This window comes from Rattus norvegicus, chromosome 7 (genome assembly GCF_021556685.1).
Source record: "Rattus norvegicus strain SHRSP/BbbUtx chromosome 7, alternate assembly SHRSP_T2T, whole genome shotgun sequence".
NCBI lineage: Eukaryota > Metazoa > Chordata > Mammalia > Rodentia > Muridae > Rattus > Rattus norvegicus.
Window position 1 is genome coordinate 5783188 of NC_141540.1, and position 14593 is coordinate 5797780.

Sequence of the window (14593 nt, forward strand, 5' to 3'; positions counted from 1 at the left end):
AAGACATGGTACAAGACAGATGACTCATGAGATGGGTCAGAAGGGAAGGTGATCCGGATGTTTCTTACTTACCAGACAGAGAAGAAGCCTGATGAGACTGCAGGAAAGTAATTACGTTTAGAGAAGCTGGATTTTGAGGTATCTGTGGGACAACCATGTGAAAATGTTCTACAGGTATATATGGGTACTATTTTATTTATTCTTTGATAATTTCATATATGTAGATAATATATTTTGGTCATATGCACTCCAGATTTCCCCTCCTTTCCCTCCTGACAACTCTCAACACGTCTGCTTTCCCCTCTTCCTTCCTCTTCCTCCTCATCTTCTTTTATAACCCACTGAGTCTAACTGCTGCTGCCTGTTGAAATGTTAACTGACCTTGTGGGGTAACCATAGCTGCAAAGAGTTTATTGGTGGCAAGGATATGTTATGTCCAGAGATGGGCTAACACTCCTACTGGACTCCAGCTCTTACATTCTGTGTGTGTGTGTGTGTGTGTGTGTTTGGATGGTTGTGCTGGGAATTGAACTCAGGACCTCTGGAAAGAGCAGCCAGTGCTCTTAACCACTGAGCCATCTCTTACCTTCTTTCTGCCCCCTCTTCCAGGATGTTCCCTGGTGGTGGGGTACTGTACCTGATGAGGTTGAAGGTGGCACTATGAGTGTAAACAGAAATATTTCAATTGCAGCTTGACATGTCCTGTTTTGCAAGACATGAGTAGTATTTTCCCTCCTGAGTTCTTTTACATCCCCAGCCATGGGGATTTTGACCTGGTTTACAATACCAGGCATGGCTTTTCTCCTGTGAAGCAGGCCTCAAATCTAATTCAAAAGTAGTTTGTAGCCTCACAACATTCATGCCACTATTGTTACCTGTGGGCACACCATGCCTGGCAGGTCTGTATTGTAGCATGCAGAGTTCACCAGCAGAGTACATCACTGGGCTGGAGAGATGGCTCAGTAGTTAAGAGCACTGACTGCTCTTCCAGAGGTCCTGAGTTCAAATTCTGGCAAGCACATCATGGCTCACAACCATCTGTAATGAGATCTGATGACCTCTTCTGGTGTGTCTGATATAAATAAAGTAAATAAATCTTTTTAAAAAAATTTAAAAAGTAAAAAGATTTTCATTTAATAACTCGTGTCTTCTGGGGAAGCATTGTCTATCAAACAACACACCCCTCCTTTTTTTTCATTTTACTGTTTTGTTTGTTTCAAGACAGGGTTTCTCTTTTGTAGCCCCAGCTGTCCTGGAACACACCAGGCTGTCCTTAAACTCATAGAGATACTCCTGCCTCTACCTCCCAAGTGCTGGAATTAACAGTGCGCCCCACCACCATCTGGCTCGTTTTATTTTATTATACTGTATTTTTTACTTTTTATTTTTCGAGACAGGGTTTCTCTGTATAGTCCTGGAACTTGCTCTGTAAAGCAGCCTCTCTCTTTCTCTCTCTCTCTCTCTCTCATATATATATATTTTATATATATATATTTCATATATATATATTTCATATATATATTTCATATATATATATTTCATATATATATATTTCAAAGAGAGAGATGTTCATAGATGAAGACATTAAAGGAGATTAGCTAGGAAAACTCACAATGGTGAGGCCCTAGAGGGTGGCAGTGCGTATGTGAAGCATGAAGTGCTGCTCTGGCCTACAGTGATATAGGTGTGCCTGGTCACTAGAAAGGTGACAGGACAGACAGGGACAAGACAGATTTCTTCATTACTCCGTATCTTGAGTTATGTATGTGTTGGACATCAGAATACATAGGGTCCTGGTGTGACCCAAGTGCTAACCGGAGCCCTTTACTGTGGATGGGAGAGGGATGATGAACTGGGAGCTTGGTGATTGTTCTAGACTATGCCAGGAGTCAGCAGTCAGCAAAGCATAACCAGAGAAAGCGAGAGAAGGGGGTGGCCTCAGGAGCTAGCCAAAGGGGCTGCTGGGCTGGCTCCTGTTGTGTTGGGGCCTTTGTCCTGCTGGAACTGCCACACAATGGAGCTGTGTTACATGCTGACATGGCATTCTGAATGTGGAGCTAGGATAGAGAGTCTACGTGGTGGAAACAGAAATGGATGGTCACCTGTCTCCAAGGACCACACCTCTATTCATGAATGTTGGAATCACTGGAGAGAATGCTGCACCCATGATAGTACAAGTTGTGTTAATGTATGATAAGCTCATGAATCAATCGATTTATACTTTGATTTAAGATAGCTAACTTGGGGTTGGGGATTTAGCTCAGTGGTAGAGCCCTTGCCTAGGAAGCACAAGGCCCTGGGTTCGGTCCCCAGCTCCAGAAAAAAAAAAAAAAGTAACATAGCTAACTTGACATACACATGGTAGGTGGGAGATGTTGCTCGGTGAGTAGACTGCTCGCCTGTCGTGCACCAAGCTATGTGTACAATCGCTGGCATGGTATAAACTACATATGGAAGTGTATGCCTGAAAACCCAACACTCAGGAGATGTAAGTAGGAGGGTTACACATGGTTTAGGCATATCACATTTGATCTCCACACCCCTGATCATCTGCCACAAAAGACCTGGTTCCATTTACTAAGGACAGCAGATGACTACAGAGTGCCTGTAGGAGGTTGGCACACCATGGACCACCTCAGGGGTAGCTATGGCAACCACACAGATCCCACCATTAAGGAATGAAGACAAATAGCTTCGCCTGAAGAGTCCTCGAGCAGTGCATAGCTACCCTTTCCCTACTGGTATAGACTGTGCGTCCATAATGGTCTGTAGGACTAAGAAATGACCTTTCATTCTTGAACAGAGGAGTAGACTCATGATGACCAACCCAGGAATATTCAGCTTTTGAAAGGTCAGTGATTATTCACCAAAGATAACTCAGGGAAATGTGGAGACATATGACTACAAGACGCTTACCATCACACACACATGCACTCATATGTAGACACACACATGCACTCATATGTACACACACACATGCACTCATATGTAGACACACACATGCACTCATATGTAGACACACACATGCACTCATATGTAGACACACATATGTACTCATTCATATGTGCACAACACACAATTTTAAAACATTTTTAAAAAGACTACAGGACAGGAGGTATTCAATGGTAGAGCACTTATTTGGTTTACACAAGGGTCCAAGTTCAATCCCCAGCACTGTCAAAATCAACAAATAAACAAACAGGTCTGTTCAATTTTCCAGAAGTGGTGTCTCATGCCTTTCATCCCAGCATTCCAGGTGAAGGCAGAGACAGGAGGACCTCTGTGAGTTCAAGGCCAGCCTAGTCTACACAGTGAGTTCTAGGATAGCCAGACCTATGTAAGGGGACCCTGTCTTTAAATAGATAGATCAATAGATACATAGCTATAGATAGGTAGGTAGGTAGGTAGATAGATAGATAGATAGATAGATAGATAGATAGATAGATAGAAAGATAGATAGGTGGATGGATGGATACAAAAGTTTGGTTACTAGCTCTACTCTGTTCATGGTGCTAAGGCCCCAAACCTTGAGCTTTCTGCAAGCTGTGCTCTCCAAAGAGCTGCACACCCAGCACCCCCATTCCACCTGCTGAGGTTTGTAAGGGAAAAGAGAGAAGGGAGGAGGAAGAGGAGGAGAGAAAGGCTGACACCGACAGCCAGGACAGCCTGCTCTGGTGACCTGCAGAGATGGTGGGCATTTGTATTTGTTTGGTTTGGTTTACATTTTTTTAAATATTATTTAAAATAAATAATGGGGAAGGCACTCTTGTGGAGATCAGAAGAGTCAGTTCTCTTCCTCCCCCAGATAGGCTGCAGGGATCAAACCCAGGTCAGCAGTCTTGGAGGCAAGTGTCTCCACATACTGAGTCAGCCATCCTGAAGGCCCAGAGGATCTTGGGAGAAGCAGTCTGTGAGGCCCTGTGCCCCAGCGGTAGCTCCAGGCCAAGCAGTCTCCCACACTATGCAGCCAGCCCTGGCTTTGAGGGCCACTGTGGTACTCCTGGCACAGGTGTTGGGTGAGGTCAATTGGGCACAGACAAGTCTCTGGCTCTGCAGTAGCTCTGTGCACACCACTTGACCCTGTCCAGGGGATGCTTATGTTCTGAGGCAGAGCACAGCAGCCATTCTGGCCTAGGTCCTTCCACACCTGCCACTGCTCCAGGTGGCTGCAGTGAGCTGCTCATCCAGGGGAGCTGCCCCTGCCCTGAAGAGTGTGTCCACTGCCTAAGACTTAAATGCTCAGGATTTGGGGTGACTTGTTTTAGATCTCTCTCTCTCTCTCTCTCTCTGTCTCTCTCTCTGTCTCTCTCTCTCTCTGTCTAAAAGATTTATTTATTATAAGTACACTGTCACTGACTTCAGACACACCAGAAGAGGGCATCAGATCCCATTACAGATGGTTGTGAGTCACCATGTGGTTGCTGGGATTTGAACTCGGGATCTCTGGAAGAGCAGTCAGTGCTCTTAACCGCTGAGCCATCTCTCCAGCCCTAGATTTATCTCTTAAACCTCCTTGGGTGGGTTGTATTAGTCAACTGCCCATCATTGTAAGAGAAAAACCTCCAGACAATTAACTTATGAAAAGTGTTTAACTTCAGCGCATGATTCTAAAGGTTCTAGTCCAAACCATGGCCTTGGGCCTCCATCGAGCTCAGCACATGTACAGGAGACAATGTATGGCAGAGAGTCGGCTTTCATTGTGAGCCAGGAAGCACAGTGAGAGGAAGAGGAAGAAGAAACCAGTGCTGGGAATCCCCCTTTGAGGGCACTCCTCCTTGACCTGAAGTCCTCATACAAGGGCAGCTTCCTCTAAGCCCCACCACCCCACGGCACCACTCTGGGAACCAGTTGTTTAGCACACTGACCACTGGAGAACACAATTTTATTTAAGCCATTGCCTGGGCAGAGGGTGGAACTCAGGCAGTGAGAGGAATATTGTACTTTCCCACCCGTGGTCTCCCAGGGGAGCAGGAAGTGCCATGGAGACCAGGATCTGAGCATGATTTCCCTGAGGGCTGCCTCAGTAGCAGTGGTGAGATTTCCTGCCCATAGCAAGCAAGGCTTGGGGGGGGGGGGGGGTCAGACTCGCTTCTCAAGGAAGCACAACCTGCTTTCTTTTCTTTTTTTCCAAGTCTAGATTAAGGCTAGGTGTAGTGACACGCGCCTAAAATCCTAGCTACTCGGAGCCTGTGGTAGGACTGTGAATTCGATCTATACAGTGGGGTCCCATCTCAAAAAATAAAACTAAGCTAATAGAAATAAATTAATATGCTAACTATGTCAATGTATGCAAGATTTAAGCCACTTTTATGAGTGTATCTCCAGTTTTGTTTAATTGAATTTATTTTTTACTTATTGTGTATATGCTAGGGTATGTGTGGGGGTCAATGGACAACCTGAGACAATTGTTTTCTCCTTCCACTGTGCAGGTCTGAGGACTCAAACTCAGATCTTCAGGCTTGGTAGCAAGCACCTTAACTCATTGAGCCATGTCATGGGCCCCTCCAGTAGTATTTAAAGATACTGGCATTTAAGTAAATGAGGAGTCTGATGAGAAGGGAAAGGTTCATTTATCCATGGAGTTATTAATAATTTTTGTTACTTTGTTTTTTTTTTTTTTTTTTTTGGTTCTTTTTTTTGGAGCTGGGGACCGAACCCAGGGCCTTGCGCTTCCTAGGTAAGCGCTCTACCACTGAGCTAAATCCCCAGCCCCATTGAGACAAGGTTTCCTATATAGTTCAGACAGGCCTCAGGTTGAACACAAGGGTTACAGTTACCATGACTGCTCTTTGTCAGTCTGGGGACACAGAACGCCCTTTGTTCATGTCCTCTCATTGGCCTATATACAGTCCTTCCTGTTTATTTTTAAACTTTTCAAAAAAATTTATTTTTAATTTATGCACATGAATGTTTGGCTGTATGTATATATGTATGTATTTACATATGTATATATGTATGTGTGTACATATGTATGCATTTATGTATGTGGGCACACTTATCATGTTAGATTTCCCAGAGCTGGTGTTATAAATGGCTGTGAGCCCTCACGTGGGTCCTGGGAACCAAACCTAGGTCCTCTTCAAGAGCAGCATTCATTTTAACTGCCGGGACGCCTATCTCTTCAGTGACTACTTACTTATTTTTTGAAGCGAGGTCTCACTATGTACTTCAGGACTCTGAATTCAAAATCTTCCTGCCTCTACCTGCCAGAATTACAGACACGTGCCAGTGCCATGCTCTCCTCTTTGTGTGGTTTTGTCTCATCTGGATGTGCTCTGAAAGATGTATTCTTAATTTTACTTTGGTTGAACCCAGGTCCCCTACAGGATAGGTAAATGCTGTACCACCCAGACTACACCCTCATCCAGTTAGCTCTCTCTCTTTTTTTTTACAATTATAAAAAGATTATCATCACAGAATATATAATTTTTTCTTTTAATTTTATTTATGTGTATGGGCATCTCGCCTGTTGGATGTGCATGTGCTCAGCCTGGTGTCTGTGGATGACGTCACAGAGGACATTAGACCCCTTGAAACTGGAGTTACGGATGCTTATGAGCCACCATCTGGGTGCTAGGATTGAAGCCCCAGCCTCTGCAAGACAATGCATGTTCTTGCCTTCTGGGCCATCTCTCCAGCCCCTGGAGTTTTGTTTCGCTTGTTTTGAGGCAGTCTTCCTATATAGTCCTGGGAGGCCTGGTACTTTTACATAGTCTAGGTTGGCCATGAGTTTGCTGATTAAGGCTTGGGCACTGTCCTTCTAATCTCGGTAGACAAGGTCCTCCATACCCCATATCTGGGTGGAAACTTTGCTCCAGGCAGGAGACTCTCCTCCTATGTGACTAACCCTGGCTCTGAGCATGGGTGGGGATGAGCCTCGCACAGATATTTGGGGTGAGGTCCTCCTGCCTTAACATCCACAGTTCCATCCCTCATTATTGAGTGTTACTGATCCCTGACACTGTTGACTGTTGAGTAATGTTGAGTATCGACTGTGCCACTGCCCGTCATTTCTCTTTCCTGTTGATGAAAGCCTGGGTTACTTTCAGTTTTTGCCACTGTGGACATTTGAATTTTTCTTGGATATGTTAAGTGCAGTTCTTGGGTCAGAAAATAAGTATTGGTTCATCTTGCATGTGGCGCTGTGCTATACATCAAAGGATCTGTCTTAACTTAGGCTCTAGCTGGTACTTGAAACACTGCTGCTGCCATTTGTATGCTCACCCACACTGGCCCCAGCCCATGCTCGTAGGGGCTCTACTCTTACCTGTGATGTGCCTGCTACCCTTGCTCCTGTCTGAGGCTGTTTTCTGCAAGCAGCGCAAACCCTGCATTTTGGGGTTGGCAGAGGTGACTGGGATCTGGGTGCATCATGGGGTGAGATGCTACAAAGGTTACAGGACCTGAAGTCAGGAGTCTTGAGGTGCTCCTGGGATGTTGAAGGGTCCACAGATGTTACTGTCTCTCTTGTCAGTCCTTTGAGTACTCACCTTGCTGCTCTGTGTACCTGTGGCCTCCAGTGTTACTGTAACCATCTAACCCCAACGTGGATAACGCAGGACAGAAACACACTCCCTAGTCTGTGTTTCTCCTCACTCCTCTCAGGAGGACAGGCACTAGCTGTGGTCTTCTCCACAGCTTCGCTTGGAAAGCTCTGCTGACCTTTATGACTTGGTACGTGGAGGAGTCTGTCTCGGCACCCCATTTTGCCTTCTCTACTCACACAGCACCCCCCCCCAAGGTCCCATTTCCCTCTCTGAAGCTGAACAGAGCTGAACCTCTTTCCCCAATTCTCCTTGACCTGGATCCTTCTGCGTCTGGATTGAAGCTGAACACTGGAGAACAGGCTTTGAGTTGCTTTGCCAAATGACTGCACTTCTGCTGCCTCACATGAAGGCCCAATGTGATGACGGTAAAGTGGAAAAACGGCTGCTTTCCTCCTTGTGGGACCCCTTGTGGGACCCCGAACCACTACTCACTACTTTTGGATTATGCCTCTCTCTCCTCTCTTCTCTCTTCTCTCTTCTCTCTCTCTCTCTCTCTCTCTCTCTCTCTCTCTCTCTCTCTCTCTCTCTCTCTCTCTCTCTGGTTTAAAAGGCCAGGTTTGGAAAGGGAGGTGCTGGCATGGGCAGGGGGGGTACCCGGGGCTCTGAGAAAGCCAGACACAGCAGAACTATTCTGTTCCAGAGCTGCAGGGTCCACAGATTCCAGTCCAAACCAGCCAATGGGAGGAGGCCTCCTAATCCCAGGGAACTAAAGAATTCTCTTCAGCTATTCAATTGCCCTGTTGCACCCCACTCCTTACCCCCTCCCCCACCCTTGACCCTGATACTCAAAGGAGCTAGAGACCCACCCATGAGTGAACCCAGTCTATATTAGAGAAAATGATCTCCATCTGACTACCCTCCAAGAAATCTGAAGAATGTTCTAAACGAGGGTTCAGTCAGGACTATGAACCCCAGCTTTGACACAGACAGACAAACTGTTCCAGTTCTCCATCCATGGACCCCATACTTCTGTCTCCTGGCTCCTTGGCTCACCCCCAACCCCCCACTGAGGAGAGAGAGGGAATCCAGTCTCTTTATGAGAAGTTGGATTCAGACCTCCACAGCCGTGAAGGGGTTAAGAGGCAGAGCCAATTACCTCCACCTGCCCCTCCCAGGGATTAAGAGGTCCTCTATAAAGGGGACTGTCAATCCAGGCAGGCCCAGGGGGTTATTAGGGACCCAGGCACTGTGATTGCCCCCACTGCCATGTGGGAACTTCGGTCTGCCTCCTTTTGGAGGGCCATATTTGCTGAGTTCTTTGCTACCCTCTTCTATGTCTTCTTTGGGCTGGGATCCTCACTGCGTTGGGCCCCTGGACCCCTACATGTCCTGCAAGTGGCTTTGGCCTTTGGCCTGGCCCTGGCCACACTGGTGCAGACTGTGGGTCACATCAGTGGAGCCCATGTCAACCCTGCGGTCACTTTTGCCTTCCTTGTGGGCTCCCAGATGTCCTTGCTCCGTGCTTTCTGCTATATAGCAGCCCAGCTTCTGGGAGCTGTGGCTGGAGCGGCTGTGCTGTACAGTGTCACCCCACCAGCTGTCCGAGGAAACCTAGCACTCAACACGGTAAGGGCTGGCAAAGGCTCTGGGGGAACACAGTGTCCTGACTGTTGCCTTGACATGCCTGCTCATACGTGTGTGTGTGTGTGTGTGTGTGTGTGTGTGTGTAGGAGCAATCAGTGCTTTGGAGGGGAAAGGAAAACATAGATCCCTCCATGGAAAATCCAGAAAGTTGAGTTCAGAGTCCCCTTTCCTGGTGGGGGCCGGGAGGGTGGGGGTGGGAGAACTCTAGTCCTGGCCTTTCTATGTAGCCAAAGAGTCCTCCTGCCTCTACCCCCCACCCCCTCCTCAGTGATAAGATTACAGGTACACCAAACACATCCAGTTTATGGAGTGCTGGGAAAGGAACCAGGGCCTCATGCATGCTAGGAGGTCACATCAAATGAGCTGTTCCTTTCTTTCTTCTCTCCCTCCCCCCTCCTTAAGACAGGGTTTCTCTGTGTAGCCCTATCCTGGAAGCTCTGTAGACCAGGCTGACCTCAAATTCATAGAGATCTGCCTCCTGAATTTTGGGATTAAATGCATGTGCCACCACTACCAGGCCAGGTCCTTAGATCTAGTTTACAAAGTCTTAGTCTCCTCTCCTGTGCGAGTAACTGCGATCTTTCTATAACAAGACGACGTGCTGCTTGGAGAAATGAAGATAGAAACACTGCTTCAGGTTAAGCTTCCTTCCTTTCCTGGGAACTGGACTGTGAGGGGTGCCTGCCTGAAGTGGGAATAGCATGGCGGTGCTAATGGTTGCCTCTGGTTTTGTTCCCCTTGGCCAGCTGCATGCTGGGGTAAGCGTGGGCCAGGCCACCACTGTGGAGATCTTCCTGACGCTCCAGTTCGTGCTCTGCATCTTTGCTACGTATGACGAGAGGCGGAATGGCCGCATGGGCTCTGTGGCCCTGGCTGTTGGCTTCTCCCTCACCCTGGGGCACCTCTTTGGGGTAAGCAAGAGAGGTGGGAAACTTCCTATTCAAGGATTCTAAAGACAACGTATTGCCAACTTATAAGGGTTCTTTCCTTCCCTCTCCACCTTTTTTCTTTTTTTTTTTCTTTTTTTCGGAGCTGGGGACCGAACCCAGGGCCTTGCACTTGCTAGGCAAGCGCTCTACCACTGAGCTAAATCCCCAACCCCCCCCCTCTGCCTTTAATCTTAAGTATTATACACCCTTTTCAGTACCAGTGGGTTCAAAGGGGTAAACTTTCTTATAACTACTATATCTAATCCTTCTTGACTTTAGGATAGAAAGTTACACATCATGAGTAGAATTGTTCTTCTGGGTCCATAAATCTGTCCCTAGATATATATCAGTGCTACTATCTACCCTGGGACGTGGGAAGCTGGTACTTCGCCATGTGCTGCTGGCCAGAGACAAGACAGCGGCTCTCACGGCCAGTACGGGCTGTACAGAAGAGAAGCTGGAAGCTGGGTGGGGGTCTCAGTCGCAACTGTGTCTTTTGCAGATGTATTACACTGGCGCGGGGATGAATCCCGCCCGCTCCTTTGCTCCTGCTATCCTCACCAGGAACTTCAGCAACCACTGGGTAAGTAAGAGACAGGGTAAGTCTGTGGACAGGCTTGCTGGACTGAAGGCTGCATTCCATCCGAATGTGTTGGCTGTGCTGCCAGCATGCAGCTGAGGAGGCTGTTGTAGACCTTGGCATGCTTACACATGCACACTGCACTATTCTACCAAAAGGAGGAGCTCTTAGCTGGGTCTGGTGAAACACACCTGCAGTGCCAGCAATTGGGCGGCTGATGCAGGAAGAGTATTTGAACCCGGAGAGTTGGGGTCAATATGGACGATGAGGCAAGGCCTCATTTCTAAGACAAAGTGACAGGAAGCTTCTCTTGTTAGCTGGCGCTTTTTACTGAGCATTCACTGGAATCAAGACTAGAGGCTGTCAGATAGTCAACACATTTAAGACAAAAACTTCTGGTTCCAGAGGTCAGAATGTATGTAGCAGGGCCCAGGTAGGGCCCTAGCTTTGTGACTTACTAGTCTTGTACATGATTCTAACACCTCCTTTTTTGCCTCTATCTGTCCGTCAGTTACAGAATAGGGTATTTATAAAAGCAAACGTGGAAGTTATCTGTATGTGCATCTGGCACAGGCTCTGGTGGAGTAACTGTCAGCTAACAATGGTAATGCTCATGTTGCTTGGGCATATCAAGATAAACACAAAAGTAATTGAAAGAAATTTGAGAAAATCAATAGTCATTTCCACAGCAGCACTACCTGCAACAACAGCCAAGAGTAAAAGCAACCCTAATTCCCTTGCTAGAGGAACAGAAAATCAAATGTGGCCTGTGTATGCATGGGGTATTATTCTGCTATAAAAAAAAGTCCTGATTTGCCTTAAGCATAAGCCTTCAAGACATTATACTAAGTGTCACCAGAAGACACTCTACCCAGTCTCTACCCAGACTACCTGTCACCAGAAGACAGCTCTGACATAGTTCTATGAGGTAAAATATTTAAACTCGTTTAAAGAAGCCAACCTGTGGTACATTTCCAGCACTCAGGAGATAGATACAGGAGGATTAGGAGTCCTAGGAATCCTAGGCTACAAAGCAGTTCAGGGTCAGCCTGTGCTACATGACACCAAAAAGAGGAGAAGTTGGAAGAGTAAGGAAAGAAGGGGAGAAAGAGGAAAGAAAGGAAGAAAGAAGGAAACAAAATACGAATTGCTAGGAAGCGAGACGAGGTTGTCTGTGGCTGGAGTGGGGGTCAGATAGGAGGGCTGATGGCTATATAGCTGTAGTTTTGCAAACTCAGAAAGTCCTGGGAATGAGTTTAACAACAATGTGAATATATTCAGCCCTGTCGAGCCACACATACACTTAAAAATGTTACTAAGCAGGCAAGTCAGATTGTGGTTATCATACATAGAACTTAGGACAGGGGGCTGGAGAGATGACTCAGTGGTTAAGAGCACTGGCTGTTCTTCCAGAGGTCCTGAGTTCAATTCCCAGCAACCACATGGTGGCTCACAACCATCTGTAATGTAATGAGGTCTGATGCCCTCTTCTGGTGTGTCTGAAGACAGCGACAGTGTACTCACATACTTAAAATAAATAAATAAATCTTTAAAAAGAACTTAGGACAGCGGAGGAGAGCTCCCTGAGGTTGAGGAACTCAGGACAGTGGAGGAGAGCTCCCTGAGGTTGAGGCTAGGTTGGGTTGCACAGTGACTTTGACACCAGCTTGGGCTACAGAATGTCTCAAACACAAACACTCTGCAGAGCTGGATGTGATGGTGCTCACTTCAAGCACTCCCAAAGCAGAGGCAGGGGATCTCTGATTTTTCAAGTCACCAGGACAAGTTCCAGGACAGCCAGGGCTACAAGGGAAACCCTGCCTCAAAACAAATAAAACTAACCAACTAACCAACCAACCAACCAGTTGTAGGGATGCTGCCCAGTGGGTACCCTGCTTACCTAAGGCACACAAGCACTCCCCGTCACTGAGTACACTTTGATAGTGGTGCATACCTGTTATCCCAGCATTTGGGAGAGCCATAGGATCAGGAGTTCAAAGTCATCTTCAATTACACAGTCAGTTTGAGGTCATCTTGAGCTAATGAAATCCTGTATTAAGCAAAGTAATCATAAACAATGCTTAATAAGGTAAATTTTATGTTATAAAGGCTATTTTGCCACACTTATTTTCTTCTGAGAAATATATATAAACTAGTTCAAAACAACAAATAGAATATATATGCTAATGGGGTAACAAATAGAATATATGTATGCTAATGGGGTAACAAATAGAATATATGTATGCTAATGGGGTCACGGTAAGATGGGGGAATAGGAAAGTAAAATAATAAACCAAAGGAAAATCACAGGTTGGGGATATAGACAGTAGAGTCTAGACCTTTTCTTTCTTTTTTTTTTTTTAAAGATTTATTTATTATATAAGCACACTGTCTCTGTCTTCAGACATCAGAAGAGGGCATCAGGGGTTGGGGATTTGGCTCAGTGGTAGAGCGCTTGCCTAGGAAGCACGAGGTCCTGGGTTCGATCCCCAGCCGGGGGGGGGGGGTGGGGGGAAGAAGAGGGCATCAGATCCCATTACAGATGGTTGTGAGCCACCATGTGGTTGCTGGGAATTGAACTCAGGACCTCTGGAAGAGCAGTCGGGGCTCTTTTTTTTTTTTTTTTTTTGGAGCTGGGGACCGAACCCAGGGCCTTGCGCTTGGCAGTCGGGACTCTTAACCACTGAGCCTTCTCTACAGCCCTAAATTATTTTAAAACAATTTGATTTTGTTTTGTTTTATTCTGGGTCTTTTGTTGTTTTGAGACAGTTCTCACTATGTAGCCTTGATAGCCCAGAACTTGCTGTGTAGACCGGGATGACTTTGAACTCCTACAGAGTCTTGTCTTTGTCTCACTATGCTGGCATTAAAGGTGATCGTGGCCGGCCAAGCTGTATTTTATTTATTTATTTATTTTTCTTTTCTTTTTTTTTTCGGAGCTGGGGACCGAACCCAGGGCCTTGTGCTCGCTAGGCAAGTGCTCTACCGCTGAGCTAAATCCCCAACCCCCTGTATTTTATTTTTAACGTATAGGTGTTTAGCATGTATGTCTGTGCACTGCATGCCTGCCTGGTACCCTTGGAGGCCAGAAGGAGGATTTGGATCCCTGGAACCTGGAGTTACAGATGACTGTGAGCTTCTTTGTGGATGCTGGGAATTGATCTTAGGTCCCCTGCAAAGACTCTGAGCCATCTCTCCAGCCCCACTGAGTCTAGAATTTTTTCTTTTTTCTTTTTTTGGTTTTTTTTTTTTTTTTTCGGAGCTGGGGACCGAACCCAGGGCCTTGAGCTTGCTAGGCAAGCGCTCTACCACTGAGCTAAATCCCCAACCCCGAGTCTAGAATTTTAAAACCAACCAAACAAGCCCACATGTTTCACAGGAAGAGCCCCAAACACAGCAGCCACAACAAAAAGCTACATTAACTTTCACTAATGCCTAGTTGCGTGCCACGAGAGCAGCATATGTCGGCTTTTGGGTTTTTTTTCCCTGAAGAGTTCTGAAGTCTGAGCCTGCCTTCTCTCTTCCCACAGGTGTACTGGGTGGGCCCAATCATCGGCGGGGGCCTGGGCAGCCTGCTCTACGACTTTCTCCTCTTCCCACGGCTCAAGAGTGTTTCTGAGAGACTGTCTATCCTCAAGGGAGCCAGACCCAGTGACTCCAATGGACAGCCAGAGGGTACAGGGGAACCTGTGGAACTGAAGACTCAGGCCCTGTAAAAGCTGCAGAACGCCCGCTGGGTTTCAGGGAGGGCCAAGCCAGCCCTTGGATGAAGAAAGAGACTGTGGGGAGGGGCATGTACTTCTTTATTTTTTAACTTACGTTTTTCATTTTTTCCTTTTGCTGTGTGAAATCTTTCAAGTTGCATTCACGACTGGTTGGTGCAAACTTCCCTTCCTCCCTTCTCCAGCCACCTTCGCCGTGCACGACTGTTCATGTGAATGTGGGTGCGTGTG

At 46.7% G+C, this 14593-nt stretch overlaps 1 protein-coding gene across 1 annotated transcript; it reads left to right on the forward strand.

Annotated features, from left to right (window-relative positions):
- The first annotated feature begins 8709 nt into the window (after positions 1-8709).
- On the forward strand, positions 8710-14511 carry Mip (major intrinsic protein of lens fiber). The gene is made up of 4 exons (NM_001105719.2): positions 8710-9113; positions 9878-10042; positions 10563-10643; positions 14171-14511. Exons 1-4 carry the CDS (start codon positions 8754-8756, stop codon positions 14354-14356), a joined length of 792 nt encoding a protein of 263 aa, NP_001099189.1. The 5' UTR covers positions 8710-8753; the 3' UTR covers positions 14357-14511.
- Positions 14512-14593: the final 82 nt, after the last annotated feature.